Source organism: Myxine glutinosa, chromosome 1, assembly GCF_964187855.1.
Source record: "Myxine glutinosa chromosome 1, kmMyxGlut1.1, whole genome shotgun sequence".
NCBI lineage: Eukaryota > Metazoa > Chordata > Myxini > Myxiniformes > Myxinidae > Myxine > Myxine glutinosa.
Window position 1 is genome coordinate 447,101,037 of NC_136261.1, and position 17,409 is coordinate 447,118,445.

The window sequence follows — 17,409 nt, forward strand, 5'->3', positions numbered from 1 at the left end:
CAGGGTGAAATATAAATATAATGAGAGAACACAGGGTGAAATATAAATATAATGAGAGAACACAGGGTGAAATATAAATATAATGAGAGAACACAGGGTGAAATATAAATATAATGAGAGAACACGGGGTGAAATATAAATATAATGAGAGAACAGGGGGTGAAATATAAATATAATGAGAGAACACGGGGTGAAATATAAGTATAATGAGAGAACACGGGGTGAAATATAAATATAATGAGAGAACACAGGGTGAAATATAAAAATAATGAGAGAACACAGGGTGAAATATAAATATAATGAGAGAACACAGGGTGAAATATAAATATGAACATATGTCACCCACAGGGTGAACCGTATCTTGCCATTTGACCTTGACCTTAATAATTTCGTATGGTGAATAGTATGTCTTCATGACCAACGCACATGAAATATTGAAAGATTTTGATGAGAACTGAGGAAATAATTTTTTCATGAAAATTCCGTTTTTTCGTCATGACGTCATCAAATGACGTCATAGCGTCAAACTGTTTACAGATCTGGGAAGCACTCATCAAGGGCATTCATATGAGGTATTACTCGATATGGTACCTACGATTTCAAAATTTGACCTTGGGGTCAATAATTTTCGACCTCCAGCGCTAACCATGAAGGTCAAGGCCGATCGCCACCAAAAACTAATCAGCTGAGCGCCGGACCATATACTAGATACCCACCAAGTTTGGAGACGATCCGATCAAAGTTACTCAAAAAATAAGGGTTTCGTTGACCTCCATGATTGACCGCAAAGTGACCTTGACCTTTGACCTTGACCTTCAAAATTTTGTGTGCTGAAGGGTATCTCTATAGGACTCTGATATGCGAAGTTACAGGAGTTTCCAATAATAACTGTGGTCTACAGAGTGATCTAAACGTGAAAAAAAAATGATTAACCACAAACAAAAAAACAAAAAAACAAATAAACATATGTCACCCACAGGGTGAACCGTATCTTGCCAATTATATGTTTGGAAAGCACTCAACAAGGGCTTCAATTTGAGGTACTCCTCGATATGGTAACTGAAACTTGAAAATTTTACCTTTTGGTCAAAATTGAATGACCTTCAAAATGACCTTGAAGGTCAAGGCCGATCGACACCAAAAACTAATCAACTGAGCGCCATACCACACCCTATATACCCACCAAGTTTGGAGATCATAAGATCAAAGTTACTCAAAAAATAAGGGTTTCGTAATTTGACCTTGGGGTCAATAATTTTCGACCTCCAGCGCTAACCATGAAGGTCAAGGCCGATCGCCACCAAAAACTAATCAGCTGAGCGCCGGACCATATACTAGATTCCCATGAAGTTTGGAGACGATCCAATCAAAGTTACTCAAAAAATAAGGGTTTCGTCGACCTCCATGATTGACCACAAAGTGACCTTGACCTTTGACCTTGACCTTCAAAATTTTGTGTGCTGAAGGGTATCTCTATAGGACTCTGATATGCGAAGTTACATGCGAAGATATGCGAAGATATGGTACCTACGATTTCAACATTTGACCTTGGGGTCAATAATTTTCGACCTCCAGCGCTAACCATGAAGGTCAAGGCCGATCGCCACCAAAAACTAATCAGCTGAGCGCCGGACCATATACTAGATTCCCATGAAGTTTGGAGACGATCCGATCAAAGTTACTCAAAAAATAAGGGTTTCAACATTTGACCTTGGGGTCAATAATTTTCGACCTCCAGCGCTAACCATGAAGGTCAAGGCCGATCGCCACCAAAAACTAATCAGCTGAGCGCCGGACCATATACTAGATTCCCATGAAGTTTGGAGACGATCCGATCAAAGTTACTCAAAAAATAAGGGTTTCGTCGACCTCCATGATTGACCACAAAGTGACCTTGACCTTTGACCTTGACCTTCAAAATTTTGTGTGCTGAAGGGTATCTCTATAGGACTCTGATATGCGAAGTTACAGGAGTTTCCAATAATAACTGTGGTCTACAGAGTGATCTAAACGTGGAAAAAAAATGATTAACCACAAACAAAAAAACAAAAAAACAAAAAAACAAACAAAAAAACAAACATACAAGCTGACTAATACATCTTGCAAAAACTTCGTTTTGGCAAGATAACAAACAAACAAACAAACAAACAAACATACAAGCTGACTAATACATCTTGCAAAAACTTCGTTTTGGCAAGATAATAATGAGAGAACACAGGGTGAAATATAAATATAATGAGAGAACACAGGGTGAAATAAAAATATAATGAGAGAACACAGGGTGAAATATAAATATAATGAGAGAACATGGGGTGAAATATAAATATAATGAGAGAACAGGGGGTGAAATATAAATATAATGAGAGAACACGGGGTGAAATATAAATATAATGAGAGAACAGGGGGTGAAATATAAATGTGATGAGAGAACACAGGGTGAAATATAAATATAATGAGAGAACACGGGGTGAAATATAAATATAATGAGAGAACAGGGGGTGAAATATAAATATAATGAGAGAACACAGGGTGAAATATAAATATAATGAGAGAACACAGGGTGAAATATAAATATAATGAGAGAACACGGGGTGAAATATAAATATAATGAGAGAACAGGGGGTGAAATATAAATATAATGAGAGAACACAGGGTGAAATATAAATATAATGAGAGAACAGGGGGTGAAATATAAATATAATGAGAGAACAGGGGGTGAAATATAAATATAATGAGAGAACAGGGGGTGAAATATAAATATAATGAGAGAACACAGGGTGAAATAAAAATATAATGAGAGAACACAGGGTGAAATATAAATATAATGAGAGAACACAGGGTGAAATATAAATATAATGAGAGAACACAGGGTGAAATATAAATATAATGAGAGAACACAGGGTGAAATATAAACATAATGAGAGAACACAGGGTGAAATATAAATATAATGAGAGAACACAGGGTGAAATATAAATATAATGAGAGAACACAGGGTGAAATATAAATATAATGAGAGAACACGGGGTGAAATATAAATATAATGAGAGAACAGGGGGTGAAATATAAATATAATGAGAGAACACAGGGTGAAATATAAATATAATGAGAGAACACAGGGTGAACTAGAACGGGCACTCGGTAGAGCGCATACCTTCGCCGCAGCTACTGTTCTGTACTTGGCATGGGAGTGTAGGGAACAGAACAGTGAACAGTTTTGACCTTTTCGTGACCTTGACCTTTGACCCGATTGCTCCCAAAATCTAATCAAATGTGTCCCGTATAATAACCAATCATCCCACCAAATTTCATGCAATTCGGTTGAATACTTTTTGAGTTATGCGAATAACATACACACACACACACACACACACACACAGAGACATACAAATAAATACACAGCGATCAAAACATAACCTTCCGCTTTTGCGAAGGTAAATATAAATATAATGAGAGAACACAGGGTGAAATATAAATATAATGAGAGAACACAGGGTGAAATATAAATATAATGAGAGAACACAGGGTGAAATATAAATATAATGAGAGAACACAGGGTGAAATATAAATATAATGAGAGAACACGGGGTGAAATATAAATATAATGAGAGAACAGGGGGTGAAATATAAATATAATGAGAGAACACGGGGTGAAATATAAATATAATGAGAGAACAGGGGGTGAAATATAAATATAATGAGAGAACACGGGGTGAAATATAAATATAATGAGAGAACAGGGGGTGAAATATAAATATAATGAGAGAACAGGGGGTGAAATATAAATATAATGAGAGAACAGGGGGTGAAATATAAATATAATGAGAGAACAGGGGGTGAAATATAAATATAATGAGAGAACACGGGGTGAAATATAAATATAATGAGAGAACAGGGGGTGAAATATAAATATAATGAGAGAACAGGGGGTGAAATATAAATATAATGAGAGAACAGGGGGTGAAATATAAATATAATGAGAGAACACAGGGTGAAATATAAATATAATGAGAGAACAGGGGGTGAAATATCTATCTATAATTCCAGTAATCTCTGTGTGTATGTTTGTTTGTTTGTTTGTTTGTATGTCTGTGACCGCTGTTTCTCGACAACTACCGGTCCGATATACTTGAAACTTGCCAGGTATATTGCTGGGGACCCGAGGATGTGCCTTTTCAAGGTTTTAAATTAATCGCAGAAGTAGTTACCGAGCTATGTCCAAAAAACGATTCAACCAATCAGAGAGCAGCGAGCTATCACGTGTGCCGAACGTGGCGAACACACTCTGCCTCGGATGGCACATTTGAGAGCGTATTCATTTATTTCCCGTCGGCAAACTATGTTGCCGTTAAACTATGTTTTAAAACTAATTATAAAACTAATTAAAACTAATTTGCGATTCATCGTAACTGCGATTTGCGAACTTCCGGACAGTGAGGACTGCACTTCCGGCATCCAATCACAGAACGCGTTATTGCGTAGGCGTGGCCGATGTGAGAGCGAGCAGCGAGCCGAGCCCAGCGCGTGCGCCATTACGGTACGTAATTCGATTTCTTCCGGAGAAAATAATAATTTCTCGATTTCTTATGCGCATTATTTCTCCCAATTCAGTCAGAGCGAAGGGCGGAAGCGAAGAGCGTTGTTTTTTTTGTTTACGGGCGTACGGGCGGGGTAGAGCGTACGGGTAGCGTTTTTTTTTTTTTTTGGCACATTTGAGAGCGTATTCATTTATTTCACGTTGGCAAACTATGTTGCCGCTATGTTGCCGTTAAACTATGTTTTAAAACTAATTAAAACTAATTTGCGATTCTTTCGCTTTCCTGCGCATTTGTGCACGCTATGGCGATTTCTTTACCAAACTCCGCTAGCCGTTAGCTTTGGACCAAACCATTTCATGTAAATAGAGGGGGGGGGATTGTCACCGTACTCGCAAGCCGTTAGCTTTGGACCAAACCATTGCATGTAAATAGAGGGGGGGGGATATACTTTTAGATATATATATAGTACGGGCATGCCCTAGTAAATATAATGAGAGAACACAGGGTGAAATATAAATATAATGAGAGAACAGGGGGTGAAATATAAATATAATGAGAGAACAGGGGGTGAAATATAAATATAATGAGAGAACAGGGGGTGAAATATAAATATAATGAGAGAACAGGGGGTGAAATATAAATATAATGAGAGAACACGGGGTGAAATATAAATATAATGAGAGAACAGGGGGTGAAATATAAATATAATGAGAGAACAGGAGGTGAAATATAAATATAATGAGAGAACACGGGGTGAAATATAAATATAATGAGAGAACAGGGGGTGAAATATAAATATAATGAGAGAACACAGGGTGAAATATAAATATAATGAGAGAACACGGGGTGAAATATAAATATAATGAGAGAACAGGGGGTGAAATATAAATATAATGAGAGAACAGGCGGTGAAATATAAATATAATGAGAGAACAGGGGGTGAAATATAAATATAATGAGAGAACAGGGGGTGAAATATAAATATAATGAGAGAACACGGGGTGAAATATAAATATAATGAGAGAACAGGGGGTGAAATATAAATATAATGAGAGAACAGGGGGTGAAATATAAATATAATGAGAGAACACGGGGTGAAATATAAATATAATGAGAGAACAGGGGGTGAAATATAAATATAATGAGAGAACACGGGGTGAAATATAAATATAATGAGAGAACAGGGGGTGAAATATAAATATAATGAGAGAACAGGGGGTGAAATATAAATATAATGAGAGAACACGGGGTGAAATATAAATATAATGAGAGAACAGGGGGTGAAATATAAATATAATGAGAGAACACAGGGTGAAATATAAATATAATGAGAGAACAGGGGGTGAAATATAAATATAATGAGAGAACAGGGGGTGAAATATAAATATAATGAGAGAACACGGGGTGAAATATAAATATAATGAGAGAACAGGGGGTGAAATATAAATATAATGAGAGAACAGGGGGTGAAATATAAATATAATGAGAGAACAGGGGGTGAAATATAAATATAATGAGAGAACACAGGGTGAAATATAAATATAATGAGAGAACACGGGGTGAAATATAAATATAATGAGAGAACAGGGGGTGAAATATAAATATAATGAGAGAACACAGGGTGAAATATAAATATAATGAGAGAACAGGGGGTGAAATATAAATATAATGAGAGAACAGGGGGTGAAATATAAATATAATGAGAGAACACGGGGTGAAATATAAATATAATGAGAGAACAGGGGGTGAAATATAAATATAATGAGAGAACACAGGGTGAAATATAAATATAATGAGAGAACAGGGGGTGAAATATAAATATAATGAGAGAACACGGGGTGAAATATAAATATAATGAGAGAACAGGGGGTGAAATATAAATATAATGAGAGAACACGGGGTGAAATATAAATATAATGAGAGAACAGGGGGTGAAATATAAATATAATGAGAGAACAGGGGGTGAAATATAAATATAATGAGAGAACACGGGGTGAAATATAAATATAATGAGAGAACAGGGGGTGAAATATAAATATAATGAGAGAACACAGGGTGAAATATAAATATAATGAGAGAACAGGGGGTGAAATATAAATATAATGAGAGAACAGGGGGTGAAATATAAATATAATGAGAGAACACGGGGTGAAATATAAATATAATGAGAGAACAGGGGGTGAAATATAAATATAACTAGAACGGGCACTCGGTAGAGCGCATACCTTCGCCGCAGCTACTGTTCTGTACTTGGCATGGGAGTGTAGGGAACAGAACAACAAAAATACGATTTTGACCTTTTCGTGACCTTGACCTTGACCTTTGACCCGATTGCTCCCAAAATCTAATCAAATGTGTCCCGTATAATAACCAATCATCCCACCAAATTTCATGCAATTCGGTTGAATACTTTTTGAGTTATGCGAATAACATACACACACACACACACACACACACAGACATACAAATAAATACACAGCGATCAAAACATAACCTTCCGCTTTTGCGAAGGTAATGACAGAACAGGGGGTGAAATATAAATATAATGAGAGAACATGGGGTGAAATATAAATATAATGAGAGAACAGGGGGTGAAATATAAATATAATGAGAGAACACAGGGTGAAATATAAATATAATGAGAGAACACGGGGTGAAATATAAATATAATGAGAGAACAGGGGGTGAAATATAAATATAATGAGAGAACACAGGGTGAAATATAAATATAATGAGAGAACAGGGGGTGAAATATAAATATAATGAGAGAACAGGGGGTGAAATATAAATATAATGAGAGAACAAGGGGTGAAATATCTATCTATAATTCCAGTAATCTCTGTCTGTCTGTCTGTACGTCTGTACGTTTGTTTGTTTGTCTGTGACCGCTGTTTCTCGACAACCACGGGTCCGATATACTTTTAACTTGCCAGGTATATTGCTGGGGACCCGAGGATGTGCCTTTTCAAGGTTTCATATTAATCGGACAATTACTTACCGAGCTATGTCCAAAAAACGATTCAACCAATCAGAGAGCAGCGAACGATCGCATGTGCCGAACGTGGCGGGCACACTCTGCCTCGGATGGCACATTTGAGAGCGTATTCATTTATTTCACGTTTGCAAACTATGTTGGCGTTAAACTATGTTTTACAACTAATAAAAACGAATTTGCGATTCATTCGCTTTCCTGCGCGTTTGTGCACGCGATGGCGATTGCTTTACCAAACTCCGGAAGCCGTTCGCTTTGGACCAAACCATTGCATGTAAATAGAGGGGGGGGGATTGTCACCACTCGCAAGCCGTTCGCTTTGGACCAAACCATTTCATGTAAATAGAGGGGGGGATATAATTTTAGATATAGATATAGTACGGGCATGCCCTAGTAAATATAATGAGAGAACACAGGGTGAAATATAAATATAATGAGAGAACAGGGGGTGAAATATAAATACAGTGGTACCTCGGCTTACGAGTGCCCCAACGTACGAGTTTTTCGGGATACGAGCCGTCGCTCGGGCGGTTTGTTGCTTTGGGATACGAGCCGAGATCCGATGTACGAGCTCAAAAAAATTTTTTTTTTGAATTTTCCGGTTGTGGCTTCCGGTTCCGGTCACGTGGTTATCTTGCCGTGAAAGCATCTCTGCTTGGATATAAAACACGCAATCGTCGAAATACATGAGCGAGGAATCTCCTTGCTCCAGCCGGTGACGTCATCGGCGGGGATCCCCGCCTCCAGAGTGGCTGGTCACGTGACCGCCAAAGCGTGTCGCGCGTGCGGGTATAATGAGCTACACCTGTGGATCACGTGACCACGGAAGCACGCCTCGCTTGAGAGGCATGGCTTTCGGTTTGCGTTTTGCTTTATAAGGCGCGATAAATGGGCTTTTGAGTGTTAGCGGTTCATGGCGTTGACGGTTCATGACGGTTCATGACGGTTCATGGCGTTGACGGTCAAAAACCCATTACATCAATTTTACCAGGCACTGTACAGTAAGTACAGTGGACACCAAATGCACGGTGGAAGGCTAGAAGTAGAAGATCGTCCAAGACAAGTGAGAATAAGCCATACTTTGGAGATGACGTCATTCGCTGGTCCGATAACCAAAGATGTGGTATAAAAAACCAGGTGAGCTAACAATGCAGCAATGAAGGAATTCGGCCAAGGCACCGGCACACAACGACCTACCTACATCGAAAGACTCAATGCCAATGGTGACAGAAGCCAAGACGGCCGGCTTAAACACCGCCGAAAGACCACGGTGTACCAACTTACGATGCAGAACATCTTGCACTTAATATGATGACAACAGGTGCCATCCTCTGACGTACCATTACAGGTACAGGTACAGTACACGTGAGCACAGAGCAAAAGTTCACTGAAACCGAGATTAAGAAAAAAGAAAAAACACCTCGTGGTCCGTGCTCGATATCCGAGTTTCAATCTTTTCAAACACATGATGCTCTCGGTCACGGTATCTCCTGCGAGCTGCTTCTCCTTCAACCACACAAACAACAACTTCTCCATATCTTCATGGATAGAGGTCCGGAGCTTTGAAATAATCGTAACGCCCTTGGCTGGCGTTATAGCCTTTATGGACTCCTTCTGCTTCAAAATCGTACATATCGTAGAAGGAGTACGATCGTACTGCCTCGCCAAGTCGACAACACGCACACCTCACCTGGCATGCTCTTCTCCTCTGCTTAATAAAACCAGTTTATTTCTTTACATTCTCTTGTATTATGTACAGTATATACGAGGTCGTGCTTGTTTATACATTATTTGTTATTTATAAAGTACATTTTTGTTATTTAAAAGCACCTAACAAAAAAAATTGGTGTTTTTTTTTTGAGGCTGGAACGGATTAATAGCATTTCAATGCATTTGAATGGGAAAATTTGCTTTGACTTACGAGCGATTTGGCTTACGAGCTCCGTCACGGAACGGATTAAACTCGTAAGCCGAGGTACCACTGTATAATGAGAGAACACGGGGTGAAATATAAATATAATGACAGAACAGGGGGTGAAATATAAATATAATGAGAGAACACAGGGTGAAATATAAATATAATGAGAGAACAGGGGGTGAAATATAAATATAATGAGAGAACACGGGGTGAAATATAAATATAATGACAGAACAGGGGGTGAAATATAAATATAATGAGAGAACAGGGGGTGAAATATAAATATAATGAGAGAACACAGGGTGAAATATAAATATAATGAGAGAACAGGGGGTGAAATATAAATATAATGAGAGAACAGGGGGTGAAATATAAATATAATGAGAGAACAGGGGGTGAAATATAAATATAATGAGAGAACAGGGGGTGAAATATAAATATAATGAGAGAACAGGGGGTGAAATATAAATATAATGACAGAACAGGGGGTGAAATATAAATATAATGAGAGAACAGGGGGTGAAATATAAATATAATGAGAGAACACGGGGTGAAATATAAATATAATGACAGAACAGGGGGTGAAATATAAATATAATGAGAGAACAGGGGGTGAAATATAAATATAATGAGAGAACACGGGGTGAAATATAAATATAATGAGAGAACAGGGGGTGAAATATAAATATAATGACAGAACAGGGGGTGAAATATAAATATAATGAGAGAACAGGGGGTGAAATATAAATATAATGAGAGAACAGGGGGTGAAATATAAATATAATGAGAGAACACGGGGTGAAATATAAATATAATGAGAGAACACGGGGTGAAATATAAATATAATGACAGAACAGGGGGTGAAATATAAATATAATGAGAGAACACGGGGTGAAATATAAATATAATGACAGAACAGGGGGTGAAATATAAATATAATGAGAGAACAGGGGGTGAAATATAAATATAATGAGAGAACAGGGGGTGAAATATAAATATAATGACAGAACAGGGGGTGAAATATAAATATAATGGGAGGGAAACGGGGGTGAGGGAGGAAGAAAGTGGGGGATTGGGGGTTGGGTGGGATTAACTCGTGCGGGGAAAGAGGGTGAAATGTAATGAGACAAACGAGATTTCAGAAGTACGTGTTAATCCATCGCCAAATTTAAATCCATCGCCAAATTTAAATCCATCCACACGTTTTAATCCATCCACACGTTTTAATCCATCCACACGTTTTAATCCATCCACAAGTTTTAATCCATCCACAAGTTTTAATCCATCCACAAGTTTTAATCCATCCACAAGTTTTAATCCATCCACAAGTTTTAATCCATCCACAAGTTTTAATCCATCCACAAGTTTTAATCCATCCACAAGTTTTAATCCATCCACAAGTTTTAATCCATCCACAAGTTTTAATCCATCCACAAGTTTTAATCCATCCACAAGTTTTACTCCATCCACAAGTTTTACTCCATCCACAAGTTTTACTCCATCCACAAGTTTTACTCCATCCACAAGTTTTACTCCATCCACAAGTTTTAATCCATCCACAAGTTTTAATCCATCCACAAGTTTTAATCCATCCACAAGTTTTAATCCATCCACAAGTTTTAATCCATCCACAAGTCTTAACCCATCCACAAGTTTTAATCCATCCACAAGTTTTAATCCATCCACAAGGTTTAATCCATCCACAAGGTTTAATCCATCCACAAGTTTTAATCCATCCACAAGTTTTAATCCATCCACAAGTTTTAATCCATCCACAAGTTTTAATCCATCCACAAGTTTTAATCCATCCACAAGTTTTAATCCATCCACAAGTTTTAATCCATTCACAAGTTTTAATCCATCCACAAGTTTTAATCCATCCACAAGTTTTACTCCATCCACAAGTTTTACTCCATCCACAAGTTTTAATCCATCCACTAGTTTTAATCCATCCACAAGTTTTAATCCATCCACAAGTTTTAATCCATCCACAAGTTTTAATCCATCCACAAGTTTTAATCCATCCACAAGTTTTAATCCATCCACAAGTTTTAATCCATCCACAAGTTTTAATCCATCCACAAGTTTTAATCGACACGTTTTAACAAATGGCTCCTTCCACAACGAAACAAAAGGACATTCTATGATCTTCACTGTCATACAAATCGAAGTGGACAGCCGGCTAAAATAAGTAGTACTGCCAGGATAAGCTGCAAATCATAATGGCGAGAAAAGATTTATTTATTTAACCACGAACCAAACTGAACCCAGGCCCTAATATCAACCCAAACTCACCAACGCGCAGGACGGCGACCCATGGCGAATAAGGGCCTAAAACACACACAATCAACAAGAAAAGCAATCAACGACTACACCACGGTCTACACCAAGCAAGAAGCAACACCGACGAGGCCAGGATGTCGCAGATTCAAGCAGATTCAGTTTGCTAATCGCACAATCATCCCACCATATTACCTCGCTGACCGAAAAGGACGCTGGGAAATAATGCGCAGCGATAAGTAAGTTCCTCTCTTTTCCGTTTCTCCCGAAAGGCTGGTGTTCTAACTAAATAATCTCAAAATCCAAGATATACTATTAAATATATACATATACGTGCACGTCCATAAGTTGGTCGAAAAGGCAAAGGAAAAGGGAAGTGTTGCTGCCGCTAACTACCTTGCGTAGACCCCATGAATTGGCCTACTATATTAATATACAGTATCTAAGTTCTTGGTGTCAATGGACGAAATAATTTGCTCACCGATTAATCATAACTTATCATCCAGTCTTCTGTTATGTATAATTATATAATATACATTTAAAATGAATAAAAATATAGCTCTCATTCAAAATGTAACATAACCATTTCTGGATCCATCGCCAATGATACCGAACAACCACCGCACCGCCACAGTCGTGGTTTACCAAAGAGGAAGACTCGTTAGGAAGATGGTTTAACTCCAAATCTGATGTAAATATGGAGCCATGCCTCTCTACTAACTATTTTTAAACAATATTCGCATTGTCATATGAAACGTGTTTGAAGTTGAGGCTTTGGCGTGATGACGTGCGGCGTAACACGTGCGGTTCATTCGGGTTTTGTGGCGCGAGGAGCAAGAATTGGTCCGAAAGCAGGAAGTGAGATCCGTCAGTTCTTCTAACGGATTTTGGTACCAAGACTCGTGGTGCATTCGGTCCTCTCACGAACGGCTTGAGCAGACAGTTCTCCGGCATGTGGAGTCGCTCAAGTGTCCAAGGACTCGACATGGTCTTGCTTGTCCTCGTTCTGAGCGCGACCCGGACCCAGAACGCCAAACTGAACGTCCCCAAAGTTCTTCTTCCTCATTCAACGGAGACTCCGATCAACTACACACTCGAGGCGTCGGATGGTTGTTACACATGGTCTGTATGTGTCCCCCCCTACCCGACCCTCCAGCCCTCCGGCCCCCCGACCCTCCGCCCCCCCCCGACCCTCCGGCCCCCGACCTCCCCCCGACCCTCCGGCCCCCCGACCTCCCCCCGACCCTCCGGCCCCCCGACCATCCGGCCCCCCGACCTCCCCCCGACCCTCCGGCTCTCCCGACCTCCCCCCCCGAACCTCGACCCCCCTGACCCTCCAACCCTCCCGACCTCCCCCCCCCGACCCTCGACCGCCCCGACCTTCCGGCCCGTGTGTACCCCCCCGGCCCTCCGGCCCGTGTGTACCCCCCCGGCCCTCCGGCCCGTGTGTACCCCCCCGGCCCTCCGGCCCGCCGACCTCCCTCCGGCCCGCCGACCTCCCTCCGACCCTCCGACCCTCCGACCCGCCCCCCGACCCTCCGACCCGCCCCCCGACCATCCGACCCGCCCCCCGCCCCCTGACCCTCCGACCCCACCGCCCCGACCCTCTGGCCCCAACCCCCCCCCGACCCTCCGGCCCCAACCCCCTCCTCCGACCCTCTGGCCCCCACCCCCGACCCTCTGCCCCCCACCCCCGACCCTCTGCCCCCCCACCCCCGACCCTCTGCCCCCCACCCCCGACCCTCTGGCCCCCCACCCCCGACCCTCTGGCCCCCACCCCCGACCCTCTGGCCCCCACCCCCGACCCTCTGGCCCCCCACCCCAGACCCTCTGGCCCCCGACCCTCTGGCCCCCCGAACCTCTGGCCCCCGACCCTCCGGCCCCCCACCCCTCCGACCCTCCGGCCCCCCACCCCTCCGACCCTCCGGCCCCAACCCCCCCGACCCTCCGGCCTCAACCCCTCCGGCCCCAACCCCCCCGACCCTCCGGCCCCAACCCCCCCGACCCTCCGGCCCCAACCCCCCCGACCCTCCGGCCTCAGCCCCCGACCCTCCAGCCCCCACCCACCCCTGACCCTCCAGCCCCGACCCGCCAACCCCCCCGACCCTACGACCCCCATCCCCCCGATCCTCCAGCCCGCCAGATCCTCCAGCCCCCACCGTCCGACCCTCCAGCCCCCACCCAAACCCTCCGACCCCCACCCCCACCCCCCGATCCTCCCCCATCCCCCTGATCCTCCCCCCCACACCCCCGATCCTCCTCCCCCACCCCCGATCCTCCTCCCCCACCCCCGATCCTCCTCCCCCACCCCCGATCCTCCTCCCCCACCCCACGATCCTCCCTCCCACCCCCACGATCCTCCCTCCCACCCCCACGATCCTCCCTCCCACCCCCACGATCCTCCCTCCCACCCCCCCCCCACCCGACCCTCCAACCCCCCCCGACCCTACGGCCCCCACCCCCCGACCCTCCGACCCCGACCCTACGGCCCCCACCTGCCCTGACCCTCCGGCCCCAACCCCCTCCCCCGACCCTCCGGCCCCAACCCCCTCCCCCGACCCTCCGGCCCCAACCCCCTCCCCCGACCCTCCGGCCCCAACCCCCTCCCCCGACCCTCCGGCCCCAACCCCCTCCCCCGACCCTCCGGCCCCAACCACCTCCCCCGACCCTCCGGCCCCCACCCCCTCCCCCGACCCTCCGGCCCCCACCCCCTCCCCCGACCCTCCGGCCCCCACCCCCTCCCCCGACCCTCCGGCCCCCACCCCCTCTCCCGACCCTCCGGCCCCCACCCCCGACCCCGACCCTCCGGCCCCCACCCCCGACCCCGACCCTCCGGCCCCCACCCCCTCCCCTGACCCTCCGGCCCCCGACCCCGACCCTCCGGCCCCCACCCCGACCCCGACCCTCCGGCCCCCACCCGCACCCCCTCCCCCGACCCTCCGGCCCCCACCCGCACCCCCTCCCCCGATCCTCCGGCCCCCACCCCCTCCCCCGACCCTCCGGCCCCGACCCCGACCCTCCGGCCCCCACCCCCGACCCCGACCCTCCGGCCCCCACCCCCTCCCCTGACCCTCCGGCCCCCACCCCCTCCCCCGACCTTCCGGCCCCGACCCTCCGGCCCCCACCACCCGACCCTCCGGCCCGCAGCCCCCCGACCCTACGCCCCCCCCCCCCACCGACGCTCCAACCCCCCCCCCCGACCATCCAGCCCCCCCCCCGACCATCCAGCCCCCACCCCCCGACCCTCCAGCCCCCACCCACGACCCTCCACCCTCCACCCCCCCGACCCTCCACCCCCCACCCCCCCGACCCTCCACCCCCCACCCCCCAGACCCTCCACCCCCCACCCCCCCGACCCTCCACCCCACACCCCCCCGTGAACTCACCGTGAACTAACTTGCAGGTGAACTCACCGCTGATTATCCATGTATGGTTCCATTTGCAGGTGAACTCACCTTTGTTTATCCCGGTATGGTGCGGCCAGTTTGGATTCTGTTCTAGTCACTCCACTCTGGACCTGCTTCTGCTGCTCTCTATGTGGTGGTCAGAGACTCCCAATCTCAAACAAGAGGTTAGGACCATGAACTTCCTGGACAGTGGACACGTCTTAGGCATTCGGCACAGTCGGCCGTCTTGCTCCACTGATGTACAGTCTGCCATCTTGCTCCGCTGATGTACAGTCTGCCATCTTGCTCCGCTGATGTACAGTCTGCCATCTTGCTCCGCTGATGTACAGTCTGCCATCTTGCTCCGCTGATGTACAGTCTGCCATCTTGCTCCGCTGATGTACAGTCTGCCATCTTGCTCCGCTGATGTACAGTCTGCCATCTTGCTCCGCTGATGTACAGTCTGCCATCTTGCTCCGCTGATGTACAGTCTGCCATCTTGCTCCGCTGATGTACAGTCTGCCATCTTGCTCCGCTGATGTACAGTCTGCCATCTTGCTCCGCTGATGTACAGTCTGCCATCTTGCTCCGCTGATGTACAGTCTGCCATCTCGCTCCGCTGATGTACAGTCTGCCGTCTCGCTCCGCTGATGTACAATCTGCCATCTTCCTCCGCTGATGTACAGTCTGCCACCTTGCTCCGCTGATGTACAGTCTGCCATCTTGCTCCGCTGATGTACAATCTGCCATCTTGCTCCGCTGATGTACAATCTGCCATCTTGCTCCGCTGATGTGCAATCTGCCATCTTGCTCCGCTGATGTACAATCTGCCATCTTGCTCCGCTGATGTACAGTCTGCCATCTTGCTCCGCTGATGTACAGTCTGCCATCTTGCTCCGCTGATGTACAGTCTGCCATCTTGCTCCGCTGATGTACAATCTGCCATCTTCCTCCGCTGATGTACAGTCTGCCATCTTGCTCCGCTGATGTACAATCTGCCATCTTGCTCCGCTGATGTACAATCTGCCATCTTGCTCCGCTGATGTACAGTCTGACATCTTGCTCCGCTGATGTACAGTCTGCCATCTTGCTCCGCTGATGTACAGTCTGCCATCTTGCTCCGCTGATGTACAATCTGCCATCTTGCTCCGCTGATGTACAGTCTGCCATCTTGCTCCGCTGATGTACAATCTGCCATCTTGCTCCGCTGATGTACAATCTGCCATCTTGCTCCGCTGATGTACAATCTGCCATCTTGCTCCGCTGATGTACAGTCTGCCATCTTGCTCCGCTGATGTACAATCTGCCATCTTGCACCGCTGATGTACAATCTGCCATCTTGCACCGCTGATGTACAGTCTGCCATCTTGCACCGCTGATGTACAGTCTGCCATCTTGCACCGCTGATGTACAGTCTGCCATCTTGCTCCGCTTATCAAGCTGTCTCTCTGTGCCATGTAAGGCCTTCTCTCCTGGATTCCTGACTTCCTCCACTCGTACCTGTTGTTATCAATGGAACCCTCTCCTCCCCTCTCCCAATGGAGGCTGGAGTTTCCCTATTAGGTATTTTGGGTCCAGTCTTGTTCCCCATCTTTAAAAATGACCTATCCGATGCTCTGGAATCCTCTTCCCTTTTTCCCCCCCCCCCAGATGACTGCACACTGCATGGTACAGTACCGCCTGATCCCTCTGGGCAGACAACAGCTGCGTCTGTCACTGCTATAACTACAAATGATAATACTCTGGTCTGAAAAATAGAAAATGTCCTCGTCATTCCCTTTTTTTTTCTTTTCTTTTTTGTTACAATTTCTTTGTTCATTTGACGTCCATGTGAGTTTTGTTCGGACAGAGACTCCCCCATTGAATGTGATGCTGGACCAGATCCTCGGTGTCTGTCGGCTTAGTCTTGTGCATGGGTTTGTCACGTGATACTGTGACGTGTCTGGTGCATTGATGTCGTCCCGTCGAACGATTCTCCTTGCTTTATGGGACGTGTCGGTGCGTGCTCCCGCTTCCACACGTACACGGAACCCACACCCGGTCAGCCTTCTGTGGGTTTTGGTGTTTCCCCTTATCGTCCGGTGCACGTGGCTTTCCTTTTCAAATCTCGTTATGATTTGGCTTTGGTCAGGGTTTTGTCTCCACAGCACAGATGCATCACTCTGACTCGAACTCGCTTTACCAGAGGCCCCCGCATTTGTGTCCGTTGCTTGTGAGCATTATCTTGTACTGATGAAGGTGTGCGATTGTCGCGAGTGGTGCAGTCGTTTTGGAGGGTCGGTGTCCCACGACTTTGA

The 17,409-nt window shown here is 45.4% G+C and overlaps 2 protein-coding genes across 2 annotated transcripts in view; one reads left to right on the plus strand and one right to left on the minus strand.

The window, feature by feature from the left end:
* Nucleotides 1-11,937, minus strand: part of LOC137418870 (large ribosomal subunit protein uL16-like) — a 34,750-nt gene extending 22,813 nt beyond the window's left edge. The window contains exon 1 of the mRNA XM_078770708.1: nt 11,742-11,937. Within this exon, the coding sequence (XP_078626834.1) occupies nt 11,742-11,764 (23 nt within the window). The 5' untranslated portion in view covers nt 11,765-11,937. The remainder of the gene's footprint in view (nt 1-11,741) is intronic.
* A 565-nt stretch (nt 11,938-12,502) lies between these two features.
* Nucleotides 12,503-17,409, plus strand: part of NUP210 (nucleoporin 210) — a 148,079-nt gene continuing 143,172 nt past the window's right edge. The window contains exon 1 of the mRNA XM_068105006.2: nt 12,503-12,848. Within this exon, the coding sequence (XP_067961107.2) occupies nt 12,679-12,848 (170 nt within the window). The 5' untranslated portion in view covers nt 12,503-12,678. The remainder of the gene's footprint in view (nt 12,849-17,409) is intronic.